Source organism: Neomonachus schauinslandi, chromosome 4 (assembly GCF_002201575.2).
Source record: "Neomonachus schauinslandi chromosome 4, ASM220157v2, whole genome shotgun sequence".
NCBI classification, from domain to species: Eukaryota; Metazoa; Chordata; class Mammalia; order Carnivora; family Phocidae; genus Neomonachus; species Neomonachus schauinslandi.
The window spans coordinates 94,332,127-94,351,764 of NC_058406.1; the positions used below are offsets into that span (position 1 = coordinate 94,332,127).

Sequence of the window (19,638 nt, forward strand, 5' to 3'; positions counted from 1 at the left end):
TTTATAAAGCCAGCTACTTAAAACATTTATTTCTCCTTTTATATAACACACTGATGTGTAGTTCATAGAGTTTCTCAGTTATTTAACATCTACAAAGCACTCTTCTAGTTCGACTCTTAATTAGTACCACCAATTCACCATAAAATGTTAATTATATTGATCAAAGATGAGGAGCACCTAATAAACCCATTTTAGACCTTGCCACAACACAACAAAAGAAATAACATTTGCTGATTTTCTCTGGAACAAAAAAACGTTACCATTTTATAGTAATAAAAGTAATATTTATAAGAACTTCCACCACCACCTAAATAAAGTTAAAGATCTATGATCCTCAGTAAAAGACTTCAACATTGTATGTATACAGAATTTTTTTTAAGCAGAACTTAAAATATGCACATCTGTCAGATAAAGAAAACAAAATCTTATTATGGTAGATAGGCTTTTTTAATCAATTGCCTCTCTCGCCAGCACATACATATACACATCCTTCTTCTCCATACACACCCTTCAATTACCTAGTTGCTCTAAGGTGAAAATAATCTCAATGGCAATATTTAAAACAACTCCTCATTTAATTTCACTATACTTTTAGTGTTTTAGTGTTTCTTCGTGTTACTCTGGCTTGCAATTCCTGTATAGAATTTACATATAGCCTTGCCGGCTCATGACCAGCAGTATCAGCATCACCTGGAAACTAATCAGAAACGCAGACTATAAAGCCCAAACCCAGACCGATAAAATCAAAATCTGCATTTCATATACACATTAAAACTTGCTAACCCTCACCTGTAGGATTTAATTCCACTCAGTGACAGAATAAAAAATAATTCCTCTTTGAAGATCTGCCACTATTTAACCTTGGGGAAGGTCATAACCAAAATGTGACCTTCCTCATCTGTAAAATGAAGGGTTGGAAATGGCCCCCACCTACTCTAAAATCCTGTTAGTCTGTAAGACGGCTGGAAGACTATTATAATTACAAGATATAACACCTAAGCAAAAAAATCATAAATTATACTCATTCCTAAAACATATATATATTTTAGGGAGAAACAGATTTCTAAGTGGATGCTAATTTTTTTCTTCATTAACCAACTAAAAGATTCCACAAACACTTAAACTTTTTAGTCAAAATTGTTACTTAGCCAATGATTATTTAAAACTTAATTAGATCTGAATAATCCTACAAAATTATAAAAATACCATACATATGTGTTAATACATATGTAGTTCTTTAGATTAGAAACGCAACTTTACAAAGTTATCCTGTATCAACTGATGAACGTAATCAAATTTGAGGATCAGCTTGGTGCTTCAATTGATATTTATCATGAACTTATTACCTCCTTTGGTGTTAGGATATTTGAGTTTTACAGAATACGGAAAGAAAAAAAAAAAAACCTTTATGCGCATCCCAGCTTTGCCACCACAATAATTTAAAAATATAAAAATAACAGAAGCTATAATTATTCCTGCACAAAACAAGCCTACATTTTCCTTCCTTCAACTAGTGCAGATAAGTTCTAAAGTAGTGCTTCCCAAACCTTAATGTGTATATGAATCACCTGCAAATCTTGTTAAAATGCAGATTCTGATTCAGAAGATGTGGGCAGGGGTCTGAATGCCACGTTCATACACAGAGAAAGTAGTAAGCTTCTAAAAAGCCCCATAAATAACAGTATTTAGCCATGGTTTGCATCTTAATAAGCACTGGTTTCCAATTAAATTCCTAGTTGAGCAACTTCACATTTTCCCACCCTTATCTTACTTGATCCCGCCTATGAATGCGATACTTAATTACTCCATCATTCTTAAAATCTAGAAAATCTGTATCCTAATTTTCCTTCTACCTTTCTTCTTGATCTTTCCCACGTTCCTCATACTTACATGTGGGTGCATCACAGGATTCCATTCTTAGCTTCATCTCTTTTCCACTCTAATGCTATGCCTGGATCACCTATATGCTAATGGATCCAACTGCTGCATTTCCAGCCTACATGTCTCCCAGTCTTAGATCCACATATTCAACTACCTAATAGATGTTTCTAACCTTTAGTCTTCACAGGCACTTCCAACACAAAGTATTTCTAACTGAACTCTTCATCAACACCTTCCACCCCTAGAAACCAGGTTTTCAACCCTGTATTAACTTTGTGATCAGCACCACGATCTGCCCATTTGTCCAAACCATATTTTAAGACTCTATCCTTCTCCCTCACCAAACTGCAATTAATCCCATCTTCTAATTATTTCTCAAATTTCATTCCTTCCTCTCTAGTGTATCAGTTGTGACATGGATCATTTCTGACTTGGTTACCATAGTAATCTAACCGGTCTTCTTGCTTCCAATCTCATTTTCGTCCTCAATCTCATCCTTCACATTCCTATGTAATCTTGGCAAACATAACTTGATAGTACTCCCCTACTAAAATTCACCAATGATTTCCCCATTACCTTTAGGAAAAAGTACTAACTTTCTTTTGGCACATCATATAAAGCTCTTCACAATCTTGATTTTTTTCTCTTGTCTCAATTCCCACCACCCCTCAACAGTCAACATGTACTCTTGCCATGTCAGGCTAGCTGCAGCTCCCTGAAAGTACCACATTCTCTAATGCCTCTGTGTGTTTGCATAGGCTGTTTTTCCTTTGCTTAAAATGCCCTTATTAAGCTAAGTACTAATCTTCTTTTAAGACTCTACTCAAGCATCACATGCTTTAAACTGCCCTTTCTAATCACCTCAAGTCTGTTAGGTAACACCGCAAACTGTGCTCCCTCTATTACACGGCTTTCCCTATGCAGCATACTTCTATTCGAATACTTAGCAAGTTGTATTATAATTGCTGGTCTATTCATCTCCTCCACCAGACTGAGCTCATCAATTAGTCCTTTTAGGAACAGAATGTCCAGTACATGGTTTGCTGAGGGGCACCGGGTAGCACAGTCGCTTAAGTGTCCCACTCTTAGTTGTCGCTCAGTGTCCTGATATCAGGCCCTGCATGGGGCTCCATGGAGTCGGCTTCAGACTCTCTTTCCCTCTTCCTCTGCCCCTCCCTGCTGCATGCTCACTCACTCATTCTCTCTCTCTCAAATAAATACATAAATCTTTAAAAAATAAATGAAAAATAAGTGTTTGCTAAATAAACTACCTTGAAATAATAGTCATGAATAATTATTATGGCTACATATTTAAACTATAAATAACTTCCAAAAACTGTCCAAGGTAACAAAAGTTTCTTCAGTTTGTTTACAGGCTTAACAGAACTTTAAAAGACTTCATTAAACAAAGAAGTCCAAAATATTTAAGGTATTCACTTAATTCCCAACAATCTAAAAGTATTTGTTAAAAATTAATAGACTTCTCAATACTGTGTTAAACTAAGATTATTTTAATTTCACTAATGACAGTGTTAGACAAATAAAAGCACTGGTCTCTTTCCCAATGGCTGAAGTCAAGAAGTATGGTAAAATGACAGGCATATTGTTCAGGTGGCCTAGGTTAGCACCGTGACTTCCTACTTACTAGCTACATGAACTTGGATAACAATGAACATCTCCAGGCTTCAGTTCCTTCAAAGGAAAACAGAGATAAAATTGCTTACCTACACCATAGGTTGTTTCAAATACTCAGTTATGAATGTGAAAATATTTCTATAAACCATGAACTGCTAAATAAATGTCAACTATTGTCTTAGCTTCCATACTAACATCTGCCAAATATTTGACAGGTGCAAATTTAAAGTTTCACGGACTACTTCAACCTCCATATCCACCCCATACTTCTCCTCCAACGACTGAAAATCCATAAATAAAATTAAGTTCTAGGATTACCACAGCACAAGACTTAGTCAGTAGTCCTCAATATTCTTATCTGGTTGAAGGCGTAAAGATATCTAATTTAATAATAATCTCAGATGTTCTTAAGAAGAGGTTTTTTTATAAATCTCAAAGTAAATCTCAAGGTAAGTTGTTGGTACAGTCATTTAAATTTCAGCTCCATTTTAAAAAATTAATTGGAGGACAAAAATCAGCAGGGAATATTTAGAGATACCTTCTTTTATCAACTATTTAGATTGGGTACTATGGACAAATAAGCTTGATCTACTATAGACTAACTAACATGAAAGTTAAAAAGCCACCACTATAAAACCAAGACTTTTTTTCACCCGTATTTCTGGCTTATTTCTCAGATATGCTTGTTGGTCTATCAATCAGAAGAGAAAATTTGCTGCATTTTCTAAATGAAAAAAGTGATGAAGCATGTTAATTCTGCTCTCAGCAATATCCTTCTTTCTTAAATGGGGACTTACGGGGATTATGGCCTGTATCAGGAAAACTGTTTTCTGTCCCTTCTCTGCAATATTTTTAAAAATAGGATTCTTAACCTTCAAAGGGCAAAACTCCTTAAAAAAAGAAAAAAAAAGTAAAAGAAAAAAGAAAATCTACTACAAAAGTCAGCACTTCGGTACCTGATTGTGGTAACAAGGCCAAAATCCAAGACGAAGCCCTTTATTGCACATCGTGTTCCAACGTCTTGGGCAGCCCCATCTTGCGACCTCTCCAGATTGGCTGCTCCTGTTCTCTCTACTGCAGAGAGAACTTCAATTAGAGAAATTCTGAAGCTCATGAATCTAAACTGGATATTCCCCTCACTGGAGGCAAGGATGGCAAGAATCATTAAAAAGATTCAAGTTAGAGGAGGTTTCAAATAAATCCAAGTGGCTTGAAACCACTATAATGCAGGCAGCTGAGAGTCTTATTATGCAACAGTCTATTTACCTAAAAAAAAAAAAATCTTAAGGAAAAGAATGGCAGCAAATTATTAGATAACCTGAAAAAACAGGTTATATAATCATAAATCTCTAAAAAGTAAAATATTCTCCACTAAACTTGTGTTGAATTTATATCTATGATACCAACTTATAGCTGACCATTCATGTTTATAATCCTTATGAGAAAAGGAAGTAAGAAAATAACTAGGACATGTTATTAACTTCTTTCTGTGCCCTAAAATAACTCATTGAAAAAATGTCTGGTCAAAAACCAGTGGTTAGGAAGGAGAGATTTCCCTGCTGACTTAAGCCTAGCTGCCCAAGCAAGGCTTTAGAAAAGGTCTTCACCTACAACAGTGCATAGGCAGAAGGAGCAGAGGCTATGGCGGTCTTCCTAGTGACACTTCCAAGTCACGTAAATGGGGTATATTTCTGGGATAGACTGCCAACAAGTTACTGAAAGAAACAAAGCCAGCAAAAACCTGGCAAATAAATAGGCCAATGCCCTCGTGTGTTTATTATGACGTAAGTAGTCTTAACTAAAGTTACCTTGATGCTACCGGATCGAAATCACATCCTCTATACTAACAGTACCTGATTTCTGAAAGACTGGATTCGTTTTCAAGCTGGTTTTCCATAAACACTTGTAATGATGTATAACATGTATAAAGTATTTAAGTATTTCTTAGACCAAGCAAGCAACAAGCTACATCCCAAAGAACCAGCAATTAAGATTTTTCAATTAGAGCAATAAACTAACGATCTGAATCACCTTTACCACCATGAATTTTTATCAAAACTGTGCTGGTATGTGCAAATGAAAGAGAATGAGGTTAATACTGTCAAGAAACTGTATTTACTGAACAATTTAACAATGATTTTATCTTACCTGAGTGTGAAAATTTGAAATGGTGGTTGTTTCGATATCTTTCTTGCCCAGAATCTCCATTTTCACAGGAGTGTTGGGGAAATTAAAAGCAAAGTAGTCCAAGAAGTCTGGGAGATAAGCAGCCGCTCCATGCACTATTGCTAAAGCATAGTAAGCAGCATTTTTCTCATTTTCACTGAATGTCAAAGCAAGAAACTCCTCAGAAAATCTCTCCATCTCCATTGGAGACAAAAATGAGAGTTCATCCATGTAAGCATGAAGGACAAGTGCACCACCATTGGACTGGTGTTCCTCATGAATAAAGTTGCTAAATTTAGTACCTGTTTTTAAGAAATTTCTACGAATAGAATGTTCCTGGTGAGTCATAAAAGGTGTTTGTACTCCCTGGGGTACCCGATATTCTTGCATGCCCAAATTTAATCGGCACAGCTGTTCATCTTTCAGATACCTGAAGGACTCCTTATTAACTCCTGAAGTGCTATTTATTTGTCCTTGGGTGAGGATTTCCTTACTGATGCGGGTCAGGCCAGCACAGACGGTTTGTACTTCCTTATTGTACATTTTAAGGCGTCTTCCTCGCATATCTTCTCGGTGTTTCTTTTTCTTTTTCTTCTTTATTTTCTTCAAGACAAAATCATCAGCTCTCTGGGTTTTACCATTTTCATCTGGTGTTTCTGGCCACAATAATTAAAAAGAAGTTAGTTGCTAGGCCTAGTGTCAACATATAAACTTCCTACGGTATTTGATCTCAAATTAAATGGCCTATTCTCAGTTTCTCTGAATTTGCCATGACAACTTACACGTTTATAAAATGAGACAAAGATCTTAAAATACGGTAATATTCAAGGTTGAAAACTATGCTAAAAAGTAGACAATGGACATGTAAGCATATAATTTAATACGACTTGCAACAAAAAGTAAAGGAAATATCCACGTAATTTCACATCTGCCATACTGTATGGAATATCTCTTCAGTAACCACTGTAAAATCTAAACTGAAGCTTGTCATATTTTGCTATGATACATACAGGTAAATCAAACAAAGGCAAAGTAAGCTGTAAGACACCATTTTGCCTACCAAATTGGATTGACTTTTCTTTTTTTGGCATTCTCACATACTGTTGTTGGAAGTATAAATTGGTACAAATTCCATGGAGGACAATTTGGCACCCACCAAAATGGATATGTACACCAAAAGCCTTGTAGATATTTGTAATTATCAGACCCAGAAATTACACTCCCAAGTAAAAATTACCTAAGAAAACAACTGAAGATACACAAAAATATCCATGACAGTTATTTAGGGACTCCCCCCCTTAAAGGTCTATCCTAAGTAACAGGATGTTGATTAAACTCTGTTACTTACATACTGACAAAATACTACCCAGCCATTACAAGTTATATTACAAATGAAAAGAACTGATGAATTACAAGGTTAGAGAATGCTTACATTGCCAATCTTCCAGGAAGCATTCTCTAACAAGTCATCCCTACCCAGTTTGGATAGCTATTCCTACCCTGTGCTTCCTTAGCACTGTACTTCCCCTTTCTCTATCACAGAACTTACCACATTCTATGTTATCACATATCTAATTTTCTACCTCTCCTCTAGACTGTAAGCAATCTAAGGTCAGAAATATATGTCTTACCTTTCTTTCCAAGGCATCTAATGTGTATATCCTCTGATCCCATGTTTATAATATTAAACATTTATTAAGTACCCACTAAGTGCCAGGGACATTTCTGGGCACTAGGGGGATAGGGTGCTAAGACAGACATAATTCCCATTCTCTTGGACTTTACAATCTAGTTTGGCAAGAAAAACAAAATATCAGTAAGCTACTCTAGATGCTGAGGAAACTTCCCTTTGGGAGGTAACATTTAGGCTGATTCCTAAATAATAAGACAAGCCAGGCATGTTTTCTAGGGAAAAATATTCCAGGGAGAAGCAAAGGACCTATAGAGAGGAAAAAGTCTGACTGATCTACATATGTATTGTACATGTATTACACAGAAAAGTACCTGAAGAAATACACATCAAAGTGTTAATGGTAGTTATCTAAGCTGGTAGGATTATAAATATCTAGATGTTTTCTTTTTTGCTTATCTGTATTTTCTAATTTCCTACAATAAACACATACTACATCTATAATTAAAAATCTATTTTGAATTTTTAAGAGATTATCACGGATTGACAAACCCAAAATAGAACAGCATCGTTCATTTACCAGTTTGAAAATATATCTAGCAAGAAATCTTTAGGATTAGGGCGCCTGGGTGGCTCAGTTGGTTAAGCGACTGCCTTCGGCTCAGGTCATGATCCTGGAGTCCCGGGATCGAGTCCCGCATCGGGCTCCCTGCTCAGCAGGGAGTCTGCTTCTCCCTCTGACCCTCCTCCCTCTCATGCTCTGTCTCTCATTCTCTCTCTCTCAAATAAATAAATAAAATCTTTAAAAAAAAAAATCTTTAGGATTAAGTATCAGGTATAGTCCTGACCAACCTTTCAAGTTCGATGTGGTATTTACTATATAGAATTTGTCCACCCAGCAATAGAATTTTTTTTTTTTAAGATTTTTTATTTATTCATTTGAGACATAGAGATACAGAGAGAGAGAGCATGAGCAGGGGGAGAGGCAGAGGGAGAGGGAGAAGGAGACTCCCCGCCGAGCAGGGAGCCTGATGTAGGGCTTGATCCCAGGACCCTGGGATCATGACCTGAGCCGAAGGCAGACGCTTAACCATCTGAGCCCCCAGGTGCCCCCCAACAATAGAATTTCTGACATGATTCAAGTAATTCAGTGTTAAGACAGACACTCCAAATGATCCTATGACTATAGCTGGGAAGAACAAATTCAATAAAATTTACAGTAAATAATTTACTTGGTATAATATGCAAATATGATAGTTGCAGTACTCTATACAAAATCATTCCAAATCACCAAATATTGCAAGTTACGAAAAACTTCTAAAGAAAATATTTAAAAGTCTAAGTCAGAGACTTTAAAGTGTATAGATACCAAATGACTTTCATTCTGTTTAATATCTGTTTTTAAACAAAAAGAAAACCCTTCATTTGCAAACATCACTTATAATTAAACTGAGATCATATAGCAAAATATACATGTAATCAGACTGCTTAAATTGGCAAGACAGAAAAAGCAGTCCATCTTTTATTCTGTATACACCTAAATCTTTGAGATTTTGTTAAAACACTTATAGTAACAGTCATTTATATTTCTTACCAAATAAAATTAATCTAAATGCTTTTCCCACATTAAAAATCGGTAATTTAGGCAATTCTCCCAAGCAACTAAATGTTAATGCCATTAAATACAAAGGTTAGTCCAATTTTTAAAAAGTCATCTAATTACCCTCTGCTAAATGTTTTAGCAATTTCACAGAGAAAAAAAGAAAGAAAGAAAAGAAACTATCTCTGAATAGATCTGTTATTTTAAGCTTCAGAGGAGGTATTTGGTATGCAGAAGATGAATTGTGACCTAGATCTGCCACTGAAATTAACACCACCAAGGAGCTGCCTTGATTGTAACACATTTTCTATATTACTATCAGCTTACCAATGGTTTTTCTAACATGGCCAAGTCTCTGTGGGTTTTATTCCAAACTCATTTATATGAGAACCACTCAAATCATCGAACACTGGCCCATCAAAAAAAACGTACAAGGAAATGAAAAGGACCTTAAATTGATTGTAATCTCATATTTCAACATGATAAAAGTTTAAAATATGAAATAAATGTCAATCTATCTCATTAATCCTGTTTTTCAAATTTTGATTCTTAACTAAGGCTGAATATAGAAAGCTCACCTTTGTTTATAGAGAAATTTTAGACTACTTATGTCATACCAGCTAATGAATTTCAATGAATAAACAAAATTTACCTCTGAATTACTGTGATGACAACTAATTGAAAATGGCATACATATACAAAGTTGTTAAAGGTTATTACAGTAAGTTAGCCCTGTTGCACTACGAGAATATCAAGGTTGCCTTGCCTTGAATTAAAAACACTAATTAGAAGTCAATGTCTTTGCAATATAAATGTATCAAATCAGTATGCTGTACACCTTACACAATGTTATATGTCAATTATATCTCAAAAAAAACAAAAAAAAAACAATGTCTAAAGTTTTCACAATCTTTCCATTCCTGGTTGACTTAGCTTTCCAACAGAGAACATATTCAGGAAGTAACATTTTGAGTATTTCCCTACAGCGCAAAAGCTAAAATTTATTGACATCAGTTCTTTTACAGAAAAAAAGCCAAACCATTCTATTATCTGTGATTAAGGAAAGCTTTCACATATCAAACTGTGAGAGGAAACATAAAGAGAAGTATGTAAGTCTACAGAGGAAGATACATTTATCTGAGAAACAAATTGCTGTCTTAAAAAAAAAAAGGGTCATTCTAACTGTAACTAAATTAATGCATGACACTATCAATAAAATCCTCATAAGAGTCTGTGTCCATTGAGTCATGAATGGATAAAGAAAATGTGATATATGTATACACATGCACGCACACACACACCATGGAATATTACTCAGCCATCAAAAAGAATGAAATTTTGCCACTTGCAACTACGGATGGAGCCAGAGTGTATTATGCTAAGTGAAGTAAATCAATCAGGGAAAGAAAAATACCATATGATTTCATTCATGTGCGGAATTTAGGAAAACAAAAGAGATGAACATATGGGAAGGGGAAAAAAAAGAGAGAGAAGGAAGCAAACCATAAGAGACTTAATGACAGAGAACAAACTGAGGTTTGAGGGAGGGAAATGGGTGGGGATGGGCTAAATGGGTGATGGGTATTAAGGAGGGTACTTGTGATGAGCACTGGGTGTTCTATGTAAGTGATGAATCACTAAATTCTACACCCGAAACTAAAATAAAATAAAATCCTCATATGTGCTAATATTATCAACTATCAAATAGCATCATTTATTTATGTCACTATTGAAAGTTCTCATTAATGCAAAAAAATCAGCTTTTTCTATCACAAAACTTAAATTCATATCACCATTCTCACACTTGAATCATAACTTAGAACTGAAAGAAATGTAATACCCCCAATTCTTAAAAATCATGGTGGAGGGCGCCTGGGTGGCTCAGTTGGTTGGGCAACTGCCTTCGGCTCAGGTCATGATCCTGGAGTCCCGGGATCGAGTCCCGCATCGGGCTCCCTGCTCAGCGAGGAGCCTGCTTCTCCCTCTGACCCTCCCCCTCTCATGTACTCTCTCTCATTCTCGCTCTCTCAAATAAATAAATAAATCTTTAAAAAAAAAAATCATGGTGGATACACATTTTCAAAGCAAGTACAATGTTTTATATTTTATTAATCATAATAAAGAGAAGGGCTAAAGTTGCTTCCTGAAAATAAATTTTTTAGACTTACTGGGTATCTTTCCCGTCCCATATAAAAACCTGACTAAAAAGGTCACTGTATGTTTATAACACTACCTTACTTTACCCCTCATCCCTCCGTATCATGGTGTTTAAGAGTGGCTGGCTGAATTCGAATCCCTGTCCTTGTACTTCCTCTCAGAATATTACCTTTTGCAACTTAATTTCTTTGTACCTTGTTCCTCACTGGTAAAATGGAGGAAAGTTAACACCACCTCCTCATAAAATCAGTGAGCAGAGTAAATGAAACAGAGCACATAAAGTACTTAAAATAGTCCTAGAATATAACAAATACTCAATACATGTTAACTACTATTACCCCAAAATAGTTGGATTGTAGAGGTAGTAGAGAGTGCTATAGGAGTAGGTGCTTTACAGTTAGAGAGACCTAGCTTAATGTCCCAGCCCTACTACTTACTGTGTAGGGTCTCTGGGAACACTCATTAATCTCTTTAAACTTCCATTTTCTCATCTTAATGTTAATTCTAGTATCTATCTCACAAAGCTATAGTAAGGGTTAAATAAGACAATAAACATAAGGGCCTCATCACAGTACTGAACACACCATAAGTGCTCACCATCTTTATTATCATTTTCACAATAATATTTAATACATTCCTTGAAATTATTGGCAGTAACTGAGATATCAAAACTAGAGACAGAAATTACTGACCTAGAATACAATGTAGTATGCCCATAAAAAGGACAAAAATCTCTGAAAGAGGGAAGAAAATTATTCACCAAGGGTCTACTTGGTATCATATATGCTATCTCATTTTAATTCTCAAACAAACCAGTGAAGTAGATACATAAGTCAATTTTATAGAGAAGAAAACAGCTTGAAATAAGATATGTTACTTATTGTAGGCCACAAAACAAGCCGCTGAGAACCAAGATTCAAACGCTCACCTTGTCTGATTCCAAAACTCAGACTCTTCCCATACACTATTAAGACTACACTCTTCCTTTCGGCCTTCTCTATCAACTCTGAGACACTCCCTTGAGATGACCAACTAAAATTATCTGGTTACAATTAATGGACTTGAGAAGGAGGAGGAGGACCTACAAGAATCTCCAATAAAGAGAGCATTATTTTATTCAACAAGTATTTTACTGAGTGCCCATTACATGATAACTCTGCATTTATGTTATGCAAAAATTTCATGCCCTAAAGGCTTTTCCCCCCCCTCTCTCTGGGTAGGTAAGGAAAGTATCAGTTCCTAAAATTGTTGCTCTGATAAATGAGATGATCTGTTTATTTCAGTTCTCTGTATAATCCCCAAATAATTCCTCACTGCTATCACCAAATGGGATTTGGATTTTAAATTCCTGCCAAAAGCTTTCTGACATCACAGAAAATTACAATTAGTTGTCTGACTTGGGGATACTACCTGTGATAGAAAGTGGACAGTTGGTCAAAGATGAAAAAATGTGAGAAAGGAAGGCTGATTCACAAGAATACAAAAGAGCAATCCTGTCACTTAATGACACTAGAGAAAAGAGCTAGGGGGATTGACTCTCCCCCTTTCCTTTTTTTCTACAAAATATTAAAATATTACTAAAATCATCAATTTACTAAACAAGAAAAGTAATTTTTGAGCAAATATGTTCTACGCTTTTTATGAGCAACAAAGGGAGAGAAAAATTAAGATTTCAAAATACACAGATAGGGCGCCTGGGTGGCTCAGTTGGTTAAGCGACTGCCTTCGGCTCAGGTCATGATCCTGGAGTCCCGGGATCGAGTCCCGCATCGGGCTCCCTGCTCGGCAGGGAGTCTGCTTCTCCCTCTGACCCTCCTCCCTCTCATGCTCTCTGTCTCTCATTCTCTCAAAATAAATAAATTTAAAAAATCTAAAAAAAAATACACAGATAACTATCAGTTTAAGACTCAAGCCTGTTACTTATAAGAAATAAAAAATGTTTTAGTATCTCTTTATTTAGTTAACAATCCAAATATGCTTAGTGAAAAATGAAAAGCAAAGTGGACCACACACAAGTCAAAAAAAACTGGGTCCTAGATTCAGTTCTATCACTTACTAACTAGAAAATCTTAAGCATGTCACTTCACCTCTTCAAAACTCACTTTAATTCCCATTTTAGAGATGAGAAATTGTTGTTTCAACTATATATGAGCAACTCCAAACATCTGGAATCTGAAATTTATGATTAACTTATACATGAAGTTGGATTGAGTACAGCTGGGCTGGTATGAAGGAACATGTCTTTCAGCACAATGATCTATCGCAGAGATTGGCAAACTTTTTCTATAAAGAACCAGATAGTAGTAAGCTTTAGCAGCCCACGTAGTCTATCTCAGCTACTCTACTGTTTTAGTGTGAAAACTACCACAGACAATATATTTGAATGAGTGGAGTGATGCTCCAATTTATTTCTGGACAACGAATTTAAATTTCTTATGATTTTCACATATCATGAGGTTTTCTTCAACCATTTAAAATGTAAAGACCATCCTTACTTGACAAGTCATACAAAAACAGGCAGTGGAACTGATATTTTACAAATATGTAGAAGTAATCCAATGGAGGAAGAAAAGTCTTCAATAAAGATGCTGGAACAACTGGAAAAATGAACCTCAACCTAAACACCTCACACCTTACACAAATAATTCAAATAAATCGTAAAAGTTACCATTATAATACTTTTTAGGAAAAAAAATAAATGAAAATCTTTGGGACCTAAGCCTTGAGACCTTAGATTTGACGCCAAAAGCATGATCCATAGAAGAAAAAAATATTAGACCTCAACAAAATTTACAACTTTTGCTCTGTGAAAGACCGTCTTAAAAAGAGGGAAATACAATCAACAAAAGTGGGAGGAAATATCTGCAAACAATATATCTGACAAAGGACCCATACCTGTAATATACAAAGAATTCTGAAAAGTCAATAGTAAAAAAAAAAAAAAAAAAAAAAACAATTCAATTAGAAAATGGGCAAAAGACATAAAGAGACATTTTACTGATGAAGATATATGGCCAGCAAATGATGACCAAAAAAAGATGTTAAATATCACTAGCCACTAGGGAAATGCAACTTAAGTCCATGATGAGATAATACTTATTACACATCTATTAGGACAGATAAAATAAAAATAGTAACAATACCAGATACTGGCAAGGATGTGGAGAAAGTGGAAATCTCATACACTGCTGGTGGGAATGTAAAATTGTACAGACATTTTAGAAAATAGTTTGGTAATAACTTAAAAAAAAAAACAAAAAAACAATAAACATACATCTTTATGACCCACCAATTGCATTCCCAGAGAAATAAATGAAAATTTACATCCACACAAAGACCTGAACATGAATGTTCATAGAAGCTTTATTCTAATAGCCAAACTGGAAACAGCTGAAACATTCAAGTGAATGGTTAAACTGTGGTATATCTATACCGTAGAATACTACTCAGCAATGAAAAGGAGTGAGCTATTGATAAAACTTGAATGGATCTCAAGGACATCATGCTGAATGAAAAAAGCCTCAAAAGATCACATATTGTATTATTCCATTTACAACATTCTCAAAATGATATAGAGTTATAGAACAGATTGGTGGTTGTTAGAGGTTAGGGAAGGTGGGGAGACAGAGTTGGTACCTAAGACTTTCAAGGGATTAGCAAAAGGGGGATCTTTGTGGTGATGGAATAGTTGTGCATCTTCATTGCAGTGGTGGTTAAACTAACCTACAGGTGATAAAATGGCACAGAATTATACACACACCATTGTACCAATGTCAATTTCCTGATGTGGATATCATATAATAATTATGTAAGATATAACCACTGGGAAAAACTAATGAAGGGTAAAAAGTTCTCTGCACTATTTTTGCAATTTCCTGTGAATATATAATTATCTCAAAATAAAAAGTTAAAACAGTTTCTGAAAATCTTAAGGAAAAGGGAGGGAAGACATAACTCTGTAAATAACAAGGGTCTAGCCACTCTCCTTATTAATCTTAAGTTGTTTCAAGGACAAAGCTTGATAAAATAACAAAAGGTTGTTTTAAAAGTGCCTAATATCAGCCACTGTTTTAAGTACTTTCCACATATTGCCCCATTTAATCCACATAATAACCTTGTAAAACAGCTACTAGAACCCCATTGTACAGACAGGAAAAGTGAAGCTGAAAGAGGTTAAAGTAATTTGCCCATGATCAAACAGTAAGTAGTAGAGCCACAAGTTAAACTTAGGTTGACTCCAGAGGCATGCCTCCTGCACACCACTGTAACAAGCATAAAGATGTTCAGCGGAAAAAGTAAAGATATCCACCAAAATGTGTGCAAAAGCCTGGATTAAACAAAGTTAAGCCAGTTTGTTTTCTGTAGGGTTCTCAGAACTTTTAAAATGCCAGTATATGTCACATATCTAGAAGGCTTTCCCCCGCCATGTATAAGGCCAGGGAGCCCTTTTCCTGCAGAATACATAATCCAATAGTCCCTCACTCAAAAGTTAAAATGTTTAAACTAAACTTATTATGGTGATCCTTCTACAATACATACAAATATCGAATCATTATGTTGTATATCTGAAACTAATATAACATTGTATGTCTACTGTATTTCAATTAACAACAACAACAAAAAAGGTAAGATGTTGAAATTACCCCACTTCTTCACATATTGGCAAACTACAAATGCTTCAAGCTGTGCTGTCCAATATGGTAGCCACTAGCCAAAAGAAACTATTATGAATTAAATAAAATTAAAAATTCAGTTCCTCAATTATACCAGCCACATTTAAGTCTTCAAGACTTATTTCAAGGGCCATATATGACTAATGCTACCATATTGGACAGCACAGATATAGAACATTTCCATCACTGGAGAAAGTTCTGTCAGACAGCACTGAGTTAAAGGTTTGTTTTTGTTTGTTTTTTAAAGAACAGGGGCCTGTGCAATCCTCAGAGAAGCACACTGTATTATACGTGTAATTGCCACTATCCCACCCTAAAAAGGGGCTAGGTCAGAGATTTTTGATGGAGCTGGCTACTGCCATTCTAATGCCAAGGCATGGGGAAGGGGTAAGCAAAGAAGGGGAAAAAGGAATACCATAAAAAAAAAGAAAGGAACAACAAGCCGCTGGGGGAGGATGCTTGAACTGGGATTCAAGATCTGGGTTCTACTCCCTATTACACCAATTATTCATTAAAATAATTTTTTTAATGTTTGTACTTGGTACTAATTAACTGGGACTTAATTAGGCAAGTCTCTTCACTACTTTGGGACTGGGTTTCCTCTTCCACAATATAAATTTGAATTGGTTGATCTCTAAGATTCCCTCTACCTCTGTATGGTTAAAACACACAACACACACAAGAAAAGAGAAGATGAGAAATAAAAGACAGCAAGATCACTGCATTCTGGTGGTGGAAACTGGCAGTCCTGTCAGATTGGCACAAGTTTTATTCTTCAAAATAACATCTGGATACCACCAAAGGAAGAAAGATTTCATTCAATTCAATAAATATTTGAGTAATTATTTGCAACAAACTGCACTATTTGGATGTGGCACCACAAAAAAACTGACTTAAGTCAAGACCAAGTATATGGAAGGAATCCAAAACACACAAAACTTTAGATTGAAAGACTTTGTTCATAAACATGTAATAACCCAGCTGGCCCAATACTAAGAAATATTAAGATACTTGTATCTTAAAATCTTCTTGAGGAAATACAACTAACAAATTATATAAAATCATATAAAAATCCATGGTATAATCAAAATTCCACCCCCCCCCCCCCCCCCCCCGAGAATACAAATAAATGCTACATGTACTTGGGAACAGGAAGATACCAATTTTGGTAAACCTAATTTCTCTAGATCCCACATTTAATTGGGTAGTCCTATATTTTCTGGGTTCAATATTCTTGGCTTTAGTGAGGGTTATTGGAATTAAATAAATTCTCAATTTTTTTGTGTGTGCCAGAAAGAATAAACTGTAACCGGACTTCTTGCTTCTAACTATTCACTACTGCACATTTCCCACTTTTCACAGGCACGGTTAGTCCTACTTCCTAGGATCAAAAGGGAGAGAAAACCTTCCCAACCCTCTTCCCAGAATTAAGATTTAATATAAAAATTAAAAAAGATTTCACCTCCGGATAAAAAAGAACCACTACAAACTACGTCTGCTATTTTACCTTGCAAAAGCTAAAGCAACCTGTGAGTCGAGTAACCTCTTTAAGAATTCAAACTCATTAAAGCCCCACACCATACCCGTGAATATTTTGGAGCCTAGGAGAGTGAATATTAAAGATTTCCACCAAAGACAACAAGAAGAAAGGATTTAAGCGACAAGTCTTTACTTCAGAAAAGCAGTTTTTTAAATACCCCAGCTACTAATCCCACGCCGAGGACCGCGCGGCGCGGAAACCCTGGCGAATTTGAAAACAAACGTTGGTAAAGGCTCGGGGTGAAGGGCGGGGGCGGGGAGGGGGAGCCTGGTAAGGGGGTTAGTAACTGACAGCTCGGCCTCGAAACGAGAAGCCTCAAGTAGGTCAGGCTGTGTCAACGGTTTGAAATCCAGAGTCCACCCCAGTGGGCTTAAGGGAGTAGAGCAGCAGGAGGTAAGTAAGGGTTTGGCGTCTTTCAGTGCGAAAGGGGCGGGATATCAGAACTGAGAGAGACCTAGAGCCCAAGCTCGGGGCAGTTCGCCTGCTCTCACCTCTCTTGGGGGCCTTGATCAGAGGCACCCCTCCAGTCCTCTCGCCGTTTTCCTGCTTGTCCTTGTGCTTGAGATCGCCCGGAACGCAGGAGCTGGGGTCACCATCGGAGCCGCGGTGGTGATGGTGCTTGTGCCGCTCCTTGTGGCCCTTATGCTTGGGCCCGGCCGCGCTCACCGTCAGGGGAGAGAAGGTGAAGAGGGCCGAGGTGCCTGGGGCCGGGAGCGGGGCAGCGACAGCGGGCCCGGCGGGTGCCAGCGAAGGTGGCGGCGGAGGCGGCAGGAGCAGAGGCTCAACAGGGCCTGGGACGGTTGGGGCTGCATTCGTTGGCGGCAGCGGCCCGGGATGTTGGCGGCTGCGACGCCGCCGGTGAGGGGGAGCGAGAGGGGGGTCCTGGCTCGGCCGCCCCCGCTTCTCCTGAGACCCCCCACTGCTCGCTCGGCGCTGCCGCTTCACTCCCCGAGGCGAGACCCCAGCATGGGGTTTCTCCTTCCCTTCTTTGTCCGGCTCCTCCTGCGCCGCCACCGCCCGTACTACGCGCACCGCTCCGACCTGCGCAGCCATTTCACCCACAAACACACATTTAAATGGCCCGACCGCCCCCCCGTCCGCGTATCGCGCAAGCGCCGCCCGCGCACGGCCCGCTGGGCATTGGAGTCTCTCCCCCGCCCTCCACTTCGCGGTGGTTGTTCCTCCGGAGCTGAACATGCCGGAAGCGGCCGTTCCCAGCGCTTCTCCGCAGGCCTCTCCGAGCGAGGCCTATTGTAAAGCACCCTGGACGGCGCAGAGCCTCCTGGGAGCGGTAGTTCCCCCGTGCCCCCGCCGCCTCCCTGGCTCTGGGAGTGGAGGAGCGGAAAGAGAGCGTGCGCCGAGTCACGCTTCGGGCTGCGACGCAACCGCCGCTGGGCGGAGAGTTGCCGCCAACCGTCTTAACGGCCGAAACAATGTTGGTGGCTTTCATAGTCTGTCGGCGCGTTTCCATTATCGTGTTCGTGTGCCCCTTCGTCGTTTTACACGGAGTAGGTGGTCTCCATAGGTACTTTTAAGTTTCATAGTCCTCTCATAACCTTTGTGAGGTAAAAGAATCTGCGGCCTTTTATCTTTGGACAAGCGATGAAATGAAGAGGAAAGGGGAACTTGATCATATGTAAAATGAGGGCGATTTGGGTTTAGAATCGAGCGGGGCCGCAGTGAAGACATTTTTTAACCTCTTCGTGGGCATTGCTATGGTTACAGCTACAGGCGTAACAAGGCAGGTGCAAGACCTGCCTGGGAGCCTGGTGCGCGCCGCCCCACCTCGCCTTCCAGCCACATCCCCTCTCATGCCTAGAAAGGTAGAGGGCCATTTATTTTGAATCCATCCCCACAGTGACGAAAAAATTCTAGATGGAAAACCATGTTTTTAAACTTTTTTAAATAAGATTTTTTTTCAAGTCGCAAGTATAAGGTTGCATAAATTTGAGAGGCGTGTCTACCACAGAACATTCCAAAAATCGTCACTGTTCCCCAAGGTTGCTGCCCAGAAATTCATTCACAATTCCATCGTCAAGATCTTAGATTTTACCTAAGATTCTGTTCATATATTTGGCCCTTGATAAAGATCTTTGGGAATAATTGGTTACAATGAAGTACTCAGAAATACCACTAGTGCCTGGAGAAGTATTCAGCTAAATGAACACTACAGTAAAGTTAGTTTTTTTAAAAACAAAGTTTATTCGGCACCTATTGTGTACGTTGTACTACAATAAACCGGTTAACATGTCATCCAGTTTGCCCTATCATTAGGCTTCGTAATGAAACAAATGCTGTTTAAGTATTTCATGTTTCTAAAAGTTAAAAATAAACTTCTAAGTTTTAAAAAAAACTT

At 37.7% G+C, this 19,638-nt stretch overlaps 1 protein-coding gene across 1 annotated transcript in view; it reads right to left on the reverse strand.

Annotated features, from left to right (window-relative positions):
• Positions 1-18,493, reverse strand: part of RSBN1 (round spermatid basic protein 1) — a 48,074-nt gene extending 29,581 nt beyond the window's left edge. Inside the window, exons 1-2 of the mRNA XM_021690006.2 lie at positions 17,774-18,493; positions 5,665-6,338 (exon numbers count right to left, since the gene is read on the reverse strand). Coding sequence (XP_021545681.1) covers positions 5,665-6,338; positions 17,774-18,479 — 1,380 coding nt within the window. The 5' untranslated portion in view covers positions 18,480-18,493. The remainder of the gene's footprint in view (positions 1-5,664; positions 6,339-17,773) is intronic.
• Between the last annotated feature and the right edge of the window lie 1,145 nt (positions 18,494-19,638).